We start from the raw sequence: 20750 nt of genomic DNA on the forward strand, positions 1-20750 counted from the left end.
CATTGACCATAGCTCAGCATTCAACACCATAGTACCCTCCAAGCTCATCATTAAGCTTGCCGTCCTGGGTTTGAATCCCGCCCTGTGCAACTCAGTCCTGGACWTCCTGATGGGCCGCTCCCCAAGTGGTGAAGGTAGGAAACAACACCTCCACTTCGCTGATCCTCAACACAGGGGCCCCACAAGGGTGCGTGCTCAGCCCCCTCCTGTACTCCCTGTTCACCCATGACTGCATGGCCACGCACGCCTCCAACTCAATCATCAAGACGACACAACAGCAGTAGGCCTGATTACCAATAATGATGAGACAGCCTACAGGGAGGAGGTGAGGGCCCTGGGAGTGTGGTGCCAGGAAAATAACCTCTCACTCAATGTCAACAACACAAAGGAGCTGATCGTGGACTTCAGGAAAAAGCAGAGGGAGTACGCCCCTATCCACATCGACAGGACCGCAGTGGAGAAGGTGGAAAGCTACAAGTTCCTCAGCGTACACATCACTGATAATCTGAAATGGTCCACCCACACAGACAGTGTGGTGAAGAAGACGCAACAGCACCTCTTCACCCTCAGGAGGCTGAAGAAATKTGTCTTGGCCCTAAAACCCTCACAAACTTTTACAGGTGCACAATTGAGAGCATCCTGTCGGGCTGTATCACCGCCTGGTATGGCAACTACACCGCCCGCAACCGCAGGGCTCTCCAGAGGGTGATGCGTTCTGCCCAACGCATCAACGGGGGCAAACTACCTGCCCTCCAGGACACCTACAGCACCCAATGTCACAGGAAGGCCAAAAGCTCATCAAGGATATCAACCGCCCGAGCCACGGCCTGTTCACCCCGCTATCATCCAGAAGGCGAGGTCAGTACAGGTGCATCAAAGCTCGAGAGACTGAAAAACAGCTTCTATCTTAAAGCCATCAGACTGGTAAATAGCCATCACTAGCCGGCTTCGACCCGGTTACGCAACCCTGCAACTTAGTGCCTGCTACCCGATATAAATAGACTTGGAATCACTGACCACTTTAATAATGGAACCCTAGTCACTTTAATAATGTTTACATACTGCTTTACTCATCACATATGTATACACTGTATTATATTCTACTTTAGTCAATGCCACGCCGACATTGCTCCATCTAATATTTATATATTTCTAAATTCATTMTTTTACTTTTCGATATGGGTGTATTGTTGTGAATCATTTTTAGATACTACTGCACTGTTAGATACTACTGCACTGATGGAGCTAGGAACACAAGTATTTCACTACACCCGCAATAACATCTGCTAAATATGTGTATGTGACCAAAACATTTTTTTTTTATATAGCTGTCCCTCAGCGGTTTTGACTGAAAAAACAATGAATGAAACCCAGCCATTCACAAATATAGGACGGACCTGCGCTACGATTGGTCCTTGAGCACTTCATGCATAATTAATGAGTTTATGATACCCATTGGTTACTTACTTGAAGGACAATGCCAATGAGCCAATAAGCGTGTGCCTCTCTGTATAGCCTACTCGAGCCCCAGGGAAAACTAACCGTCCATTAACTATAGGCTCAGTCAAGTTTTGGGAGTCGGACGGACCTCATAAATTGATCACTAAGAGGAGACAGACGACGTTAGTGTCTTTTGTGGATTTTTTTTTATTGCATTCTTTCCATACTGTAACGGAATTGAAACACGCACAGGGTGAGTAATATATTAATGCTTTCTATTTTCATTTTGCCTGAATAGGCCTCTGTAGCGATATATTATATCCATAAGTTTACGAGTGCATGCAACAGCAAATTTAGATCTCTGCCATGGGCTAAAACGGATCGCCATCTTCTCCAAGAAAGCGTTTACTTTAGCAACCATTTTCTTTCGCTTTGTATTAAGTTGTGCCATACACTATATTCCTGTTTTTAAATTGTGCTGTGTATTTGCGTGTACCTTTATCTGAGTCTGTATATTTAGTTTTCTTATCTCCGAGGTCGATCGGCTGTTTGTGATTTTATGAATGGAGAGGTCAGGTTTTTTCTCTATGTTCCACACGGATCGAGTTTCACTTCATTGACAAAAACAAGGGTTCCGTGAAGAGAGAGGGGGGTACTAGGGGTGTTGGGTAGGATGTTATTAATCTCCTATTAGCTGCGATTTGCTTTTATAAAATAGCTAAGATTTTTAGTAGGATGTTTTTTCAGTAACTATTTGAAACCAAAAGCGTTTTAATGGCATTAGTTTTTGTAGCTTATAGTATAATTATCAAGTGATTTGTCTTGCTTTTTTTGATTGCCGACAATGTCCCACTCCCGAGCTTTTACAGAAGTTATATGATCGAAGGCGTGAATTCCATTAAAATGGTAATTTTATTAGGCTATTATTCTAAATTGTGATCACCTATTTTGGAATAGATCTGGGCCATTACCTAATGTTACTGTTTTCACAACTTGTCAAAATGTGCCTCATGGTGTACGCTATTGGACTGGCACATTGTATGCATTACTAAATGCATCTTTCAATGGGTTGCTACTATATGTCGCTTTAATGATTGGCCAGCTATGCCTTTATTCGTCAGAATAAAGGAGGGTTAAAGTCTAGTGACTGACTCGTATAATTCTTGAGGAGGTTTAGAGCGCGAGAAGTATCCGTGTGGAATGGAAGGACGTGTAGGCTAATGTTACTGTTTTCTATTCCCAGACTTTCTCTTTTTTTCACTGTAACGTGCTTTAGCGCACAATGCCCAGGGGACACGACAGCTGTACTACATTTTTATATTTAAAGGGCATCTAAAAAAAATGGTGAATGGTGACATGGTAAAGAGCCGTTTCCATTGGACTTTTATTTAGACTGTTTTTATGTCTTGTCTAATACTGTTCTCCACTGTCTGAAGTTGTTTTGGGGTAAAACACTGTACAGTGACACTCATCTGTGCTTCATACAACACATGGCCACCCAGTGCAGTATCCTCAAATAGGTATAGGGCTAAGACCCATCCTTGAAAGTTTTCCCAGCTCAGTCTTAGCTGATTATTATTGCAGTCTTGTAATCACCTGCACATATGGTTGGCTTTGCCTTATGTAAGAGTTACATAAGTCACACAACTACAGAGTGTATTTACATTGTGCATGCTCTTAACCAGCATGTTCACTTAAAAGCAAGAGGGGTGGGGGTTATTGTATGGGTGCTGATGATAGCTCGGTAGTAAGGTTTCAGCTTGCTTACAGGTCTGTCTATGAGTGAAGGATAAACTAGGTGACTCCCAGAGTACTCAAGAGTTGTGATCTAAACATGTTTCTATGTTTCGTCCACAGTTGAACAGCTAGTACATAAGGTGACCCTCGCGCTATCGCTTTAAAGCGAATACCTTTTTCTGGGAACATTTGGAGACCCAGATAACATGGACCGATTCTACGACCAGCAAGTCCCATTTATGGTCCCACCCAATGTAAGAATGCTCCTCATGTCTGGTGATCTTCATAGAAATAGAATTACTAGAACCATTGATTTTGATGCTGGTTCTAGTTATTCTATTTCTATGGTTCTCTTTATCAATCCTAAGCATGGACATCATCATACGCTCCAATTCAATATCTACWTGTCCATACTACTTGGAATGCAGAATGTATTGGCCATGTATTATAAATGATATTCTAATGTGGATATTGGAAGAGAGCCATAGATCTAGGCCTGTCAACTTTCCAGCTAGAAGTGGATTGGATGGGACGTGGCGTTCAGTCTCAATCATGAGTCACACCAGAGCCATTTACATACATAAATGGCTCTGAGTGACACAGACAGCACTAATATGTTTGTGTTTTCATCATTGCAGCAGAAATCTCATGTGGAGGAACCATACAGCAGACCAGTCATCGACAACAGGAAAAGGAAGTTTGTAGACACAGAACTCGCCCAGGACACGGAAGGTAATTGGACAACTTAATTCCCCTTTGTGACCTTGTCACAGCATATCCATTTTTTAAAAATTTGGTATCTGTTGCAGACCTGTTCCAAGACCTCAGCCAGTTACAGGAGATTTGGATTGCAGAAGGTAAGTTATCTTGTACGTATACCACAGAGTTGATACTGAATGCTTCCCTTTTCTGCTGAATTTATTTTGATGTATTCTGTTGCTCTCAGCATCACCTAACATAATTTGCCCTCTGGTAGACATTGGTTATGTTAATTAAAACTATCCATATCTGACGCCTTTGGACAAGTGTTACAATTCCCCTGAAGTAGCTGCCTTCTGTGCATGCAGAATAATAAGGCTACTATTTAGAAAATAAGGCTAAGTGTGAGATAATTGGTCAAATGTCTTGGGTGGTTTAATTATATTCCCAACAGATGGTTAAGATGCATTGAGAAATTGGGCAGATTACCGATTAACCTAAGCTGATCACTTTAAATATTACGGTTTTCTTTCTGTGCACTCAATTAGAGCAAATAGAGCAAAGTCCCATGAATGAGCAACTTTGCTGACTAAGAGAAAGCAATAATTGTTCTAGACTTATAACAACACTTCTTTAAACTCACCTTTTAATTTTTATTCAATTTCTTATTACACAGTTTCCCTCTTTGGTCCACAACACCAGTAATACAAAGGTGAATTCATTAGGGACTAGTTCATTGTTTTGAGATTGTGACAACTATAGTCCCTGTTTTAAAGTGCCCAAGTAACGCCCAACTTAGTTTCCCCCCCCCCTAGCAGGGGCCCAGTTAGTATCCACTTGTTTAACTCTCCTCTCTCTCCCTCCACAGCCCAGGTACCTGATGACGAACAGTTTGTCCCAGATTTCCAGTCGGATAGCTGTGAGTACTTGAGATGTATTATTTATACCAGGCTGGGATGTGGGACCGGTGGGATCCAGCCAGAGCCGTGTGTCTTCTGGATCTAGGTATCCATGCTGTTTTGAATCTCAGCCAACTTTGTCAAACGTCTGAGTATTCTGCAGACGTCAGAGACTGTGTCAAGTGCCCCCAAGCACACAATGTAGCTAGATCTGATCTTGGGACTATTGCTGTGCTTGACAACCTAGGCCTGCAGGATTAAACTGCTTCACTGAACGAGCCATTTGCCCTCAAAGTTTTACTCAGTTTGCTCTTGAAGTCTTTATTCTGCTACATTGATTGGGTTCATCATCTTTAAGATAACAACCCCTGACAAGATCTTGCTTGCTTGCCTTTTCTTTCTTGCTTTCATTCTGCCAGGTCCTGACTTCATTCTTTCCCTCAAACAACCCCCTTTCCTCTGGGAATAGACCCCCCTCCCATTTTTTGGGGGTGTTATCAGGCGATTGGCATGGGGCATCACATGAGCCAAGCTCATCTGATTTCACACTTTCATGCACTCACACTCAGCTTCTGGAATGGGTCTACCCACCTCTATCCAAAAGAGTCCGTCCAGTCTTTCTCCCACCTCCTCTCCTAGAGTTTCTGTACAGCTCCACTTTCTCCCATTTGTCTGCAGTGTACAGAGCCTTTATATGGCAGCCAAGGGAAATATTTGAGTTATGTTCAATGGAGTGTATTTTATAGTTTGTTTTTGTCTGTGGCAGCAGAGACAGGACGTGGTTGCTCAGGCTTTGTTAGTGTATGGATCCTGATCTACATGGTAGCCTAGCGTGTTCTAATCTAATGATCGCTAAGCTGAGATGTTGCACTATATTATTGAGGTTGATGCAGTCACATCACGTGTGTTTAGATAGGGAGGCCCATGCTAGGGTGTGTGTAGTAGACTGTAGGACGACAGTTTGTTCACTGTGGTTTCTGCAGTATAGTTCTTGACATAGCTGTGCGTTTGTAAGCGTGCAGGATAATGAGTGTGCGTGCGGGATAATGTGTGCGTATGTGATTGGCAGCAACCCCTTTAGCCAGGCAGGGGGCCAGACTCTCACAGGCCTTCTATTCACCAGCTCCATGTGGCCCCTGCCGTGCCTGCAATCATCCGGCCGTCACATGGCAGCCAATGCGCTGCACACACATTCCTCCTGCATTGTACTGTACTGAGCCTTGCCCTCCCATCATCTCGACCCCCTGTCTAGAAGTGGGGGGAAAGTGCCCTAATCTCCCATTTTCCATCCATTATACAGTCTTTCTCTCCTGATGCATTACTGCATGTTGCCCTGCTCTGGGCTTCTATAGCATGCAAATGCAGGGAGTTGGGCTCATGTGCCTATTGTTTCCCTCGCTCCTGTCCCTGGTCCATCAGACCCAGGTTTAGGGTGATGCATCCAGCTCCTGATACTCCTCTCGCCCGGGTATCCAGTTTCACTACCCCATTATGTGGCGCCGGAAATGGGAGCCGATGTGAGACTGGAGATCTAGTGGGCTAATGGTTACAGTGAGGGGAGGAAAATCATTGAGTTACGGCCACACTGATTCATGGGTATTGACTGGGACTGCATCCCAAATGGCTCTATGGGCCCTGGTCAAAAGTAGTGCACTGAATAGGGTGCCATTTGGGACAAAGTGTGGGTAAATACTACAGTATATAATTTACAAATACCCTGCCCATTCCCCTCCTCCATATCGCAGTTTGTGCCACCCATAAGTGAGAAACCTACATGCCAAGTATAAACCAAATATTGTGTTTCCTACAGGTTATAGAAAGAGCAGAAGCGCTGTACTATCCATTCAGACCCCAGTCCTACCTACTTACAGGTTACGGAAAATGTGCTCTTTTAGTATTTCTTCAGTTGGTTTCCTGAAGGAGAAATTCTCCACTTCCATGTCAAAGATAATAAAACAAAAACACTACATTTCTTACTATAGTTTATACTACAGTATTTATACTATAGTRAACTATAAATACTACAGTTCACTTAGTCTGCAAAAACACTACAGTGAATACTMATTTTTGTACCATAGTACTTTTTTTATGTGGGGTCAGCTGTCATTAACATGTGACAAATGGTTAAGTGGCTCACAGTGCTGGTGGAAGGGAGAAGACAAGACACTGTCCAATGTCCATACCATTGAAAATGATCAACGAGGATATTGAATAAGCACTGATTATCTTCACTGTTTATGGGTTGAATTAGCTATAGCAGTGTTTGATGTGTTGCCCCTCGTCCTCTTTCTCTCCTCAGTGATGTTTCATGGCCCCCCACAAACCAAGATTAAACGGGAACTGAGTCCTTCCAAAGAGCTTTCTCCTTGTAGCCAGGACAGGAGTCTCATGCCATACGGAGAGAAGTGCCTTTACAGCTACAGGTGTGGACCGTTTATATATATATATATATATATACACTGCTCAAAAAAATAAAGGGAACACTAAAATAACACATCCTAGATCTGAATGAATGAAATATTCTTATTAAATACTGTTTTCTTTACATAGTTGAATGTGCTGACAACAAAATCACACAAATTATCAATGGAAATCAAATTTATCAACCCATGGAGGTCTGGATTTGGCGTCACACTCAAAATTAAAGTGGAAAACCACACTACAGGCTGATCCAACTTTGATGTAATGTCCTTAAAACAAGTCAAAATGAGGCTCAGTAGTGTGTGGGGTCTCCACGTGCCTGTATGACCTCCYTACAACGCCTGGGCATGCTCCTGATGAGGTGGCGGATGGTCTCCTGAGGCATCTCCTCCCAGACCTGGACTAAAGCATCCGCCAACTCCTGGACAGTCTGTGGTGCAACGTGGCGTTGGTGGATGGAGCGAGACATGATGTCCCAGATGTGCTCAATTGGATTCAGGTCTGGGGAACGGGCGGGCCAGTCCATAGCATCAATGCCTTCCTCTTGCAGGATCTGCTGACACACTCCAGCCACATAAGGTCTAGCATTGTCTTGCATTAGGAGGAACCCAGGGCCAACCGCACCAGCAAGTGGTCTCACAAGGGGGTCTGAGGATCTCATCTCGGTAACCTAATGGCAGTCAGGCTACCTCTGGCGAGCACATGGAGGGCTGTGCGGCCCCCCAAAGAAATGCCCACCCCACACCATGACTGACCCACCGCCAAACGGTCATGCTGGAGGATGTTGCAGGCAGCAGAAGGTTCTCCACGGCGTCTCCAGACTCTGTCACATGTGCACAAGTGAACCTGCTTTCATCTGTGAAGAGCACAGCGGCCCAGTGGCGAAATTGCCAATCTTGGTGTTCTCTGGCAAATCCAAACGTCCTGCACGGTGTTGGGCTGTAAGCACAACCCCCACCTGTGGACGTCGGGCCTCATACCACCCTCATGGAGTCTGTTTCTGACCGTTGAGCAGACACATGCACATTTGTGGCCTGCTGGAGGTCATTTTGCAGGGCTCTGGCAGTGCCTCCTCCTGCTCAAAGGCGGAGGTAGCGGTCCTGCTGCTGGGTTGTTGCCCTCCTACGGCCTCCTCCACGTCTCCTGATGTACTGGCCTGTCTCCTGGTAGCGCCTCCATGCTCTGGACACTACGCTGACAGACACAGCAAACCTTCTTGCCACAGCTCGCATTGATGTGCCATCCTGGATGAGCTGCACTACCCTGAGCCACTTGTGTGGGTTGTAGACTCCGTCTCATGCTACCACTAGAGTGAAAGCACCGCCAGCATTCAAAAGTGACCAAAACATCAGCCAGGAAGCATAGGAACTGAGAAGTGGTCTGTGGTCACTACCTGCAGAACCACTCTTTTATTGCGTAATTGCCTATAATTTCCACCTGTTGTCTATTCCATTTGCACAACACACACAGCATGTGAAATTTATAGTCAATCAGTTGTGCTTCCTAAGTGGACCAGTTTGATTTCACAGAAGTGTGATTGACTTGAGTTACATTGTGTTGTTTAAGTGTTCCCTTATTTTTTTTGAGCACGTGTGTATGTGATATATATATATATATATAATATATATATATATATATATAACTTTATATATATATATATATATACTTTATATAGCCTTTCCCCACACCAACAAGACAAGAGTCCAGGATTATCACCATGCTGACCCGAGCCCTCTGTCTGTCTTTGTCTGTATCTCCTTCCCTCCACAGTGCCTATGAGAGGAAACCCGGTTTGGCCTACAAGCCATTGACCCCTCCCTCTACACCTGTGTCACTGTGCAGCTCTACCAACACCCCAGGGACACACCCACTCAGTGAGCAGACTCCTCCCCCTCAAATACCCAATCAGAACCAGGTGCTTGGGCCACATCCACTGCAGCATGGGCAGCCTGGCAACCAAGCAGTCGGCTCCGCCCACAGCCAGCAGAGGCCGCTCTCACTCCACAGCCAGAGCCCGCCCTTCGCAGTGCCCTGCCCACCCTCACACCTCAGTCAGGATGGTAACTACAGCCCTGAGCACAGGTGAGTGGTCCTGTCATGCTGTGCTGCAACAACTCACTAGGGTTGAGTGGCGGGAACCCGGTTACTGAGATTTACTGGGCTTCACCGCCCAAAACCACTCCCTTTTCCCGGGATAAATAACTGAAACCAGTGAATTATATCTGGCTTCCCTACTGCCTCTGCATGATGAATCGCTTCCCTACTGATGAATCTGGCTTCCCTACTGCCTCTGCATGATGAATCGCCAACGCTCAGGGTGGGGACAGACCTCAGGGTGGGGACAGATACCCACCTGAGTATGGAGTGCAGTTCACAATGCATGTAGACCTACAATATCATCTCATCATGGTAACTTTCTTTCTTGTGACAGGTAGGCTTACATTTTCTGCAGCATAGTCTATGCTACAGTAATATAAAGACTGKCTGTGTCTAATTTACCCATCTCCATCTGGCTTTTGGGTCATGTTTTTTAATTGTAAAGATATACCGTATCAGTCATAAGTTTGGACACCTCATTCAGTGGTTTCTTTTCTTTTTACTATTTTCTACGTTGTAGAATAATAGTGAAGACATCAAAACTATGAAATAACACACATGGAATCATGTAGTAACCAAAAGTGTTAAACAAATAAATATTTTAGATTCTTCAAAGTAGCCACCCTTTGCCATGATGACTGCCAACACAAAGCTTTCTCTCAACCAGCTTCACCTAGAATGCTTTTCCAACAGCCTTGGAGTTACATTTAACATTTACATTTAAGTCATTTAGCTGACGCTCTTATCCAGAGCGACTTACAAATTGGAAAGTTCATACATATTCATCCTGGTCCCCCCGTGGGGAATGAACCCACAACCCTGGCGTTGCAAGCGCCATGCTCTACCAACTGAGCCACACGGGACCACGTGTTCCCACATGCTGAGCACTTGTTGGCTGCTTTTCCAGCACTCTGCGGTCCAACTCATCCCAAACCGGGCCTGTATATAGCCACGCTATTGTTATGTAATCTTATTGTTACTTTTTATTTTGCAAATATTCGTAACTCTATTTCTTGAACTGCATTATTGGTTAAGGGCTTGTAAGTAAGCATTTCACAGTAAGGTCTACACCTGTTGTATGTGGCGCATGTGATACAAAATTTGATTTGATATGCTTTTGAATGACACTTCTGTTGTTTTTTTTGAAATACCGGGTTACCCTGGAAAAAGGTGATTTATTGCCCCTGGTAAATATTCCGAATATGGAGATTAAACATCCAACATTGACCAACCGGTGAAGAACTCCATCCATGTGTTTACTAACATGTAAACTAATGAGCGTGTGTGTATATCTCTACTCTGTTGACTGCTCTAAATGTACACACCCATCTATCTCAAGGAGACATGAGCTCACATGTTTCCATTGCCCTGTGAGACACAATGTGCCATTTAAACGCCAAGCTCAGTGGAGAGTGTCAGGCCTTGTGACCTTTCACTAATGCTGACTTTAGGGGTGGGGAAGTGCACTTATGATGAGGAAGGTCCACGGGTTGCAGGTCACTGGTAGCGTGACAGACTCCTCTTTTGGAGATTGTCTAAACCAGACCCCCGTGAGAATRACCCTCGTCCCCTTACACACCACCTGTGACAGGACTCCTGGTCGGATGTGTTGGAACGCAGGGCATGTCATCACCAGCCAGTAATGTGGAACCAATGTGCAGCCAGAAGCCATTGGCCGTGTCTCTGTGGTGTCCAGGCCAATGAGCTCCGTCTAGAAAAGGGAGTCTTACTGTCACTGGAGAATCTTTTTATATCTGCTAGCTAGTGACACCTGCCCCCAACATCTCATTTACAGCGTGTATTCACTGGCTTGATTGCAATAAGTGAGCCAATTTGGCTCCTGAGTGGATTGTGTGTCCTGCGTCTTGGTCTAAAGCTGGATTCTCAACAGTTCATCAATAGTTCAAGAGACTCACTCTCTTACACTGTGTTTAAAAACAGTTTAATCACCAACAGTTTTCATTCACTATAAATCAGTTTTAAGCAATGGTTTATCAATAACCATGAGTAGTTCATTTGAATATTTTAAACTTTCATTCAATCTCTGTTCAGTTTTTTTTTTCTATATCAACAGCTTTCATTAATAATCACCATCCAACCACCCTCTCCCATGTCTTCCTCCACCCCAGGTTCCAGAGGCAGATGTCGGAGCCGTGTCTCCCCTTCCCTCCCTCTGAGAGCCAGGCTCGCCCCCAGTTCCTGGCCCAGCAGCAGGCCCCCAGCCACAGCACCCTGCCCAGGGATGGGAGGCCTCCCTACCACCGCCAGATGTCTGAGCCCCTGGTCCCTGGTCTACATGGCTTCAAGCAAGAGCTGCTGGACCCCCGCTACACCGAGGAGGGTGTCCCCTCCATGGGCTCTCAGGCTGCCTTCCACCCCATGGCCATCAAGCAGGAGCCCCGGGACTTCTGCTTCGACTCTGGTGAGTGGCCGGCTACCTCCAGGCTGCTCTGGCTCGGTCTGACCCAAGGCGGCTTGGGTCATAAGTTGTAGCTGACCCACAGGGTTCTCGTCGGGTTGAGGGTGTGAGTCTTGAGCACTCCTCTCAATGTATTAGGTTGGTGTAAGCACAAGTTTCCACCCTATTTCTTCCACCAGTCCTTTCCTTCCATAAAAGGACATGCGTATTTAGGAAAGGAGGATGGGTAAGCCGGACACAACCTTGGGGCTCTCTGATGATGGTTGCTGTCCTGGGAGAGTTAGTTAAAACCACTCTTGCCTTGCACAGCGCTGTGTCAACACTCATAACACACATGCCCGCGTGGCTCTTAAATCACTCTGCTCTCTGACCCTCAGGCCAGTAAACATGAATCTCTGAGCCCGGCTTAAGGCTCTGCCAAAAGGTAAATAGGTCCGTCATCCYGGCCAGGTTCAAGGAAATACTTCACTAGTATAGGGCTACCTAGGATAGATTTGGGTCGCTACGCTGTGTTTACAGAGGGAGCTAGTATGCRAGTATGAACTTTACTACCATTACATTGAAATTATTTCAAATTACGTATGCAGATTGACTTGCCAGATGCAGTTGTCTCCCATCCCAAAAGTCTTAGCTACACAATCCAACACTATTTACCTATAGGTAAGGTGGCAAAATAAGAACAATTCTGGGTAACACCCCAGCTGTTGTCCCTCTTCTGCCACCAATGCCCACCTCTCCTTCCTTCCCTCTGCCCAGGCCAGCTTTCCACTGTCCCCCTCTCATTCTCCCTTTCAGCTTTGATTGAGAGGTCAGTGACGTAATGCTAAGCTTCTTACAGCCTATAAATACGTACATCAACAAAGGCTCACTGGCCCAGCCTCTGTCTCCCTCTCTCTCTCTCTCTGTGGATGATTTGTGTATATAGGCATAGCCCATACGCTCATACTTAAACAGGTGCTGGGCTAATAAAGAATACTAGTAAAGAACAAGAAGGCCCGTACACTGTTAAAGCTCCCAATTCACTGCTTTTGACAATGATCCAAAACGGCTCTTCGTCAGGTCAAAACAGTGTCTACATCCCAAAATATACACATTTCACCTCGCATAACCATTATGGACATGACACATGGTGGGTGGAAAAACAAATGGATAAGCCACCATGGAGACCTATTGTGACCTCCATTGACTGAAAATATTCCTGCTTTTGTAGATTTTCTTTCTATAATGTGCATTTTAAACAAGTTTATAAAAAAGAAAATTGACATTCAGATTGAGGGAGGGGTGTGTCTTTAGCATGGACCTATACAGGAATTCCCAGTTGTGGAGACAGCTCCCCCCCCATACCCCTAAAAAAGAGCCTCCCCATCAGCCAATAGTCGCATATGCAGCATATGTAGTACAGTGACCATGACAAACAAGCCGACTATCTGGATGAGCGTTTCAGACAGCGGGATTACCCAGAGGAATGGCTGCGCGACGCAAGGGAACATTATGGAAATATGACCCAGGATGACAGCCTCACACACCCAATCCTCCCCACTTGGTAAACCGTTCGACCACATCAAAACACTGGCACATCGAGCACTGATCCACAACTGGAAAAGACGTTTAAAGAGCCCCCGCGGGTAGTCTTCAGACGCGCCCCCAACATCAGGTCTTCCACCAGCACTACGTACTACCTTTTCTACACCATGTGCAGTAACTATAGAGGTGGCGGATGTACCCAGTGTAACTTTACCAACAAATGCACAATGTTCAATCACCCGATTACGGGCAAGGCTATTAAGATTAAGGGCATCATTACGTGTTCCACAAATGTGATATACCTGATCAGGTATATCTGTGGTCTATGCTATGTAGGAAAAATTAAGAGTAATATCAGGAGTCAGGACCTTGACGAACCCTGTGGCTGCGTATTTCATGGAGGCTCGTCACAACATTCGCTCTCTGAGATACATAGGTATCAAACATGTTAAGACTCCTAGGTGGGGGGGAGATACCGATAACCAATTATTGAGAAGAGAATTTTATTGCATTTACTGTGTACCATTTCTCCTAGAGGTCTGAACCAAGACCATTTCTTACATGATTTGTGTTGCCTTCCAGGTCACCTACCTGGTCATTTTGTAAATGTATTTATTTTCTGGAACTACATGTACCCATCTCATTGATCTCAATATATGGGCATGGCCACCATCATAGGGCTCTCCTGGTTGGGACAGCTCACCAGATAATGGATGTCGGAAATTGCACTGTATTCCCAATCTAGTGCATTTCTTTTGGGTTCTGGTCAAAATTGGTGCATTATATATGGAATCCGTGCCATCTAAGACAACCAATGTGTTGCAATTGGATAGAGCATATTATGCTGTAGCAGGCTCAAACTTGAGTTGACAGTACTAGATTAAACTTTTTTTATTTTATTTTTTTATTTCACCTTTATTTAACCAGGTAGGCAAGTTGAGAACAAGTTCTCATTTACAACTGCGACCTGGCCAAGATAAAGCAAAGCAGTTCGACACATATAACAGAGTTCCACATGGAGTAAAACAAACATACAGTAGTCTATATACAATGTGAGCAAATGAGGTGAGAAGGGAGGTAAAGGCAATAAATAGGCCATGGTGGCAAAGTAAATACAATATAGCAATTAAAACACTGGAAGGGTACATTTGACAGATGAGTGTGCAAAGTAGAAATACTGGGGTGCAAAGGAGCTAAATAAATAAATACAGTAGGGGAAGAGGTAGTTTGGGCTATTTATAGATGGGCTATACAGGTGCAGTGATCTGTGAGCTGCTCTGACAGCTGGTGCTTAAAGCTAGTGAGGGAGATAAGTGTTTCCAGTTTCAGATTTTTGTAGTTCGTTCCAGTCATTGGCAGCAGAGAACTGGAAGGAGAGGCGGCCAAAGGAGGAATTGGCTTCGGGGGTGACAAGTGAGATATACCTGCTGGAACGCGTGCTGGTATGGTGACCAGCGAGCAGAGGCGGGACTTTACCTAGCAGGGTCTTGTAGATGACCTGAAGCCAGTGGGTTTGGCGACGAGTATGAAGCGAGGGCCAGCCAACGAGAGCGTACAGGTCGCAGTGGTGGGTAGTATATTGGGCTTTGGTGTCAAAACAGATGGCACTGTGATAGACTGCATCCAATTTGCTGAGTAGAGTGTTGGAGGCTATTTTGTAAATGACATCGCCGAAGTCGAGGATCGGTAAGATGGTCAGTTTTACGAGGGTATGTTTGGCAGCATGGGTGAAGGATGCTTTGTTGTGAAATAGGAAGCCAATTCTAGATTTAATTTTGGATTGGAGATGTTTTATGTGAGTCTGGAAGGAGAGTTTACAGTCTAATCAGACACCTAGAATATGTGGACAACTACAAATACCTAAGTCAGAACCGTCCAGAGTAATGATGCTGGACGGGCGGGCAGGTGCAGGCAGCGATTGGTTGAAGAGCATGCATTTAGTTTTACTTGTATTTAAGAGCAGTTGGTGGCCACGGAAGGAGAGTTGTATGGCATTGGAGCTCGTCTGGAGGTTAGTTAACAGTGTCCAAAGGGCCAGAAGTATACAGAATGGTGTCGTCTGTGTAGAGGTGGATCAGAGACTCACCAGCAGCAAGAGCGACATCATTGATGTATACAGAGAAGATAGTCGGCCCAAGAATTGAACCCTGTGGCACCACCATAGAGACTGCCGGAGGCCCAGACAACAGGCCCTCCGATTTGACACACTGAACTCTATCAGAGAAGTAGTTGGTGAACCAGGCGAGGCAATCATTTGAGAAACCAAGGCTATCGAGTCTGCCGATGAGGATGTGGCGATTGACAGAGTCGAAAGCCTTGGCCAGGTCAATGAATACGGCTGCACAGTATTGTTTCTTATCGATGGCGGTTAAGATATCGTTTAGGACCTTGAGCGTGGCTGAGGTGCACCCATGACCAGCTCTGAAACCACATTGCATAGTGGAGAAGGTACGGTGGGATTCGAAATGGTCGGTGATCTGTTTGTTAACTTGGTTTTCGAAGACCTTAGAAAGGCAGGGTAGGATAGATATAGGTCTGTAGCAGTTTGGGTCAAGAGTGTCCCCCCCTTTGAAGAGGGGGATGACCGCAGCTGCTTTCCAATCTTTGGGAATCTGACGACACGAAAGAGGTTGAACAGGCTAGTAATAGTGGTTGCAACAATTTCGGCAGATAATTTTAGAAAGAAAGGGTCCAGATTGTCTAGCCCGACTGATTTGTGGGGGTCCAGATTTTGCAGCTCTTTCAGAACATCAGCTGACCTGATTTGGGAGAAGGAGAAATGTGGAAGAGTTGGGCGAGTTGCTGTGGGGGGTGCAGTGCTGTTGACCGGGGTAGGGGTAGCCAGGTGGAAGCATGGCCAGCCGTAGAAAAATGCTTATTGAAATTCTCAATTATAGTGGATTTATCGGTGGTGACAGAGTTTCCTATCACGCTTTGTAGAAATGGCCCTGAAGTGTAATAAAGATCATCTGCTCCGCAGAGGACAGTAAATGTAGGGACACTTCACTTCCGCCACAGTAGTTAAAGGGGGCGGGGCTTGATTGTCGTGATTTAATATCTGAAAGCCCAACCCGTCCTAATGCCCCTGGGTAATCCTATTTGGGAGCTCAGTGGACATGCGAGGCCTGTTGCGTGCTGCGTAGTGTGCTCTGATCAGGGCTTAGCCCGCTCCAACAGATGTGGTGGGATAGCTAGTGGACATTTACAGCCCAGCTGTTTGGTTGCTAGGTCAAAGCCAGTTGTGTAAGAGGAGGAAGTGCTGCAGCAGCAGGTAGAACAGTAAAGTAAAGCTTTTTTTCCCACACTGTTCATCCTCATGTCACCAACCACGTGAATGGGTGAGACCACAAATGCAACTTGAATAGTTTGCGCCACAATTCGAACAGAAACCGAACATATCCCAGCGACACACATATATACAAGCAGTATCCATTTACTGTAAGAGCTCCCTTTACTAGTAAATATGTATAATCTCTCTTTACTAGCCTGCGACCAGGACAGCGGCCAAATATACTCATGGCAGAGGTTTTTGTTGTTTAGTGTGTGTGTATGGGAATGGAAAGAGGCAGTCAGTGTAACCTGTCTTCTCCCCTATCTCTCTGTTACAGAAGTGCCTATCTGTCAGTCTACATTTGGAAGAGCAGGGACCTTCTACCAAAACAACCATGAAAGTAAGTTATTGTAACCGTTCTCCCGTCTTAGCAGAGGAGGGTTTCAAGTTTATTTAACATGTGATAAAAGCATTGTAAATCGTATTTATTAGAGCGCTTGCAATAAAAACATTACTAGGAAGGTGTGTGTGAATAGCAGCTAATAAAACAAGGGAAACTCTCTCAAAGCTTTGGTAGCCGTTGACCCTGTTGGGACATATTTCCCTGTTGAAAAGTGCTGCATGGTTGGGTAATAGGGCAGGCTGGATGGTAGAGCTCAACATTAGAATGATGTCTCTCGGGATGTTGCATCTATCAACGAGTCCTGTTTAGGTTTTCACTATGTGAGCATTTCAACACAGCTCCGCAGCACTGCATGATATTAGCTCAACAGAATTTTCCACTCTTGGGAGGCTGCCCGGCTATATTGCTTTGTGAGCAGTTTAGTCCCCCTAGAACATTAGTAGCTGGCCTCCACAGCAAAATGGAGGCCGTATTCCCACGCCCTAGCTAATATCTCTCTCATATTACAGGTTTCTCCTTCAGAGAGCTTCACCTGTACTATGACGATACCTGTGTGGTTCCTGACAGACTTGAAGGTAAAAAAATATATACTTTCACACCCCTGGATCCTGTCCTTGGGCAAGAGCCTTTTGCTGGCCTGTTCTTCTGGATGCGAGAGCCTTTTGCTGGCCTGTTCTTCTGGATGCGAGAGCCTTTTGCTGGCCTGTTCTTCTGGATGCGAGAGCCTTTTGCTGGCCTGTTCTTCTGGATGCGAGAGCCTTTTGTGCAGCATGAGCTTCATTCCACCCTGGGGGGGGCTTTACACTCAGCACATGGAGGACTCTCTCTGTTCCACTGCTGGCAGCATTTGAAAGGACAGGATTTATTAGGATGTCTGCATCACTGACTAAAGAAGAACTGTAGAAAGTCTCCTTTGAGCAGCTGAGATGACAGGCAGGTGTAAAATGAGCAGCCTGCTCCACTTCACTGTCTCACCAGCCTGTAGCTGCCTGGGGTGGAGTAGAGTTCTCACAGATACATATCTTCCCCCTCTTCACAGGGAAGGTCAAGCAAGAGCCCTCAGTGTACCGTGACTGCCCTCCATACCAGCGTCGCGGTTCTCTGCAGCTCTGGCAGTTCCTGGTCACCCTATTGGACGACCCGGCCAACGGTCACTTCATCGCCTGGACAGGCCGGGGCATGGAGTTCAAACTCATAGAGCCTGAAGAGGTCCGTTGGGAAGATGTTTTGTTTAAATCTGATTTTTATTGTAATGTTACATTGATAAACATGGGCGATTTTTTATTTTTTTTATTTTTGAGAGCTAATCTTCTACAATGACTTAAGAGGTCTGGTCTGTGCCCTGGTCCTAGTAATAGTTCAGACTATTAAAAGCTAGCGTACTCAACTTTTTTAGTCTTTTTTTAGATGTTCAATCAGGCATTGTGACTGACAGTATTTTCTGTCTTGTCTTCAGGTGGCTCGCCGCTGGGGCATCCAGAAGAACAGGCCAGCCATGAACTATGACAAGCTGAGTCGTTCTCTGCGCTACTACTACGAGAAGGGCATCATGCAGAAGGTAAAGGCAGGTTCACCCTTTCTATCCTTCCCCATTTCTACTTAGCAACAGCATTAAGCTGCCTTTGGAGCAAGCTAGCTATTGGCTTACTTGAATAAACCTTGGGGGGTGATGCTGCAGTTCCGCAGGGTCTAACCATAGTTACGTATAATATGTTAACTATTGTGTTATATTTAATTCTGTGGGTCAAACTAACTTGTTCTCCTCTGATTGGTCTATTGCAGGTGGCTGGTGAAAGGTACGTGTACAAGTTTGTGTGTGACCCTGAGGCCCTGTTCTCCATGGCCTTCCCTGACAACCAAAGGCCCAACCTGAAGGCCGACCCAGACAGTCTGCCCTGCGGTCAGGTAGACGACGACACCCTGCCTCTCACCCACTACGACAAGAACGCCCCTTACCTGGTGGACTCTGGGGAGCAGTGTGTAGGAGGCCTACCCTTCCCTGACGGCTAYGGCTACTGACACGTACTTCCCCTACTACTAAACCCGACCCAGAGATCAAACGGCTGAGGCTGAGCAAAAAACTATCAAACCCGAAACCTCCCTCTCCTCTTACCGCTAAATTACTCCTCCGATCTTACAGATTAATTTAACCCTCCCTCCCCCTGAAAACGACTGAGGAGAAACCTGCACCAACCACCTCCTCTGGCATCATCTACTGTACCAAGAGAGGGGGGCCGTGGAAGTGCGGAATGGACTCCAGTAGTTCCGCCGACTTAAGGCGAGGTGGCGTTGTTGTTGCAATGGAGACCGAGAGGACGTGATGGAGGGCCAGGGGCTGCATTATGATGACAACATGCCGGAGGACTGTCAGATAGGTCTCTGCGCAGACTGCAAGAATTGTAACAATTCTGATTGACAATCTGCTTTTTCTAAGAGTATAATAAGTATCTTAAAAGTTAATTCTGACAAAATATATAAATGCAGCACTATTCTATAGTTGCCTTTTTCGTCCCCCATAATTATATATTTTCTGCCACATATGAACAATAAGATCTGTGTAAGCAAGGACTTTAATTTGCAAAAAACTCCAGACCTATTTGTTTCTGTAGGCTTAAAGGTTAGTCTAGAAATGTCTGTTTAGTATGCTGGCTTTTCTACAGTTGGTTAAAGATTTAGACCTAGTAGTGCTCTAACCCACTGGGACATTCTATGGTTTCAGATTAGATGGATTCCTCCAACCAGAGGCCTACGTTTTGTTTGTTTAATGCCGGCCTGGCTGTGTTTTTATCCAGTGTAATTATTTAATGTTTGTTCTGCTGGGTTACCTGTGAGTGCCCTACTAGCGTGAAGCTCCAGGCTGAGCTGTGGCCACATCTGAAATGACACTATTCACTATATATAGAGCACTACTTTACAAAGCCCACCAGTCTATGGTCAAAAGAATTGCAGTATAAAGGAAATGGGGTGAATGTTGGATGCGGACTCTGGGCCACCAGACATTCTCCGTTATAGTGACACTCCACACCATTTCTTTTTTTCATAAACTCACTCCTTATATTGCCTCAGTTGTAACTGACTAATCAGGACTCCACCTTAAAATAAAAAAAACTAGGCCCTGCAGGAATATTTTTAAAGAGATTTTGAATTAGAAATGCCTAAAGTTATTATTAAAAAGGTCAAATCTTAATTTATTTTATTTTATTGGGTGCTTGATGTTTCCTCAGCAGTGAGTGTACTATATTTCTGATGCACAAGGATGGCATTGTTCAGGACTTTGCATGCGAAGGGGTGAAATTCTACACCGTTCCCTGGACTCCTTTCTGCCAATCGCAGGTTGTCAACAAGAGACCTCTGCTTCTCTTTGCATGACGGTGTATTCAAACAAATAAACTGTCCACTAACATATCGCTTTACTCTACTCTGGACAAAGAAGCAGATTGTGAAACTTCTCTGCATTTTGTTCATGTTTTGTTTCTTAAATGGGGAAAAATACAAACTTATATAAATATATATTTTTGCTAAGTCTGCAACTGTTTTGATTTTACTGTATAAGCCTGTATAGTTCTGCCTATAACAACGTATGCATCTTTAAAAAAAAATTAAAATCAGGATCCCTGTGACTCGACTATTACTGCAGACAGTTTGCTTTAGAGGCTGTTTTTGGTGAATGAAAGGGTGAAGAACAAGAATATTGTCTTAATTATAAAGGGGTATTATGGCTGGGGTTCATACAGTGTGACTGCATCCCAAATGACACACTACTACCTATATAGTGAACTACTTTTTGACCGGAGCCCTATTGGCCCTGGTCAAAAGTATACTATATACATTGAGTTTACA

At 45.1% G+C, this 20750-nt stretch overlaps 1 protein-coding gene across 5 annotated transcripts; it reads left to right on the forward strand.

The window, feature by feature from the left end:
- Window positions 1-1561: 1561 nt before the first annotated feature.
- LOC111977010 (ETS translocation variant 5) lies at window positions 1562-19421 on the forward strand. 5 transcript variants are annotated; one of them, XM_024006271.2, is made up of 13 exons: window positions 1562-1693; window positions 3298-3431; window positions 3816-3909; window positions 3987-4034; window positions 4745-4795; window positions 7075-7198; window positions 8967-9278; window positions 11423-11715; window positions 16845-16907; window positions 17420-17485; window positions 17950-18119; window positions 18367-18474; window positions 18693-19421. In XM_024006271.2, exons 2-13 carry the CDS (start codon window positions 3384-3386, stop codon window positions 18927-18929), a joined length of 1614 nt encoding a protein of 537 aa, XP_023862039.1. In that variant the 5' UTR covers window positions 1562-1693; window positions 3298-3383; the 3' UTR covers window positions 18930-19421. The 5 variants fall into 5 exon arrangements, with proteins under 5 accessions (XP_023862039.1, XP_023862048.1, XP_023862025.1 ...); XM_024006280.2 differs by having other exon boundaries at window positions 18367-18468; XM_024006257.2 differs by having other exon boundaries at window positions 1603-1693; window positions 3987-4046.
- Window positions 19422-20750: the final 1329 nt, after the last annotated feature.

Source organism: Salvelinus sp. IW2-2015, linkage group LG2 (genome assembly GCF_002910315.2).
Source record: "Salvelinus sp. IW2-2015 linkage group LG2, ASM291031v2, whole genome shotgun sequence".
In the NCBI taxonomy this organism is placed as follows: domain Eukaryota; kingdom Metazoa; phylum Chordata; class Actinopteri; order Salmoniformes; family Salmonidae; genus Salvelinus; species Salvelinus sp. IW2-2015.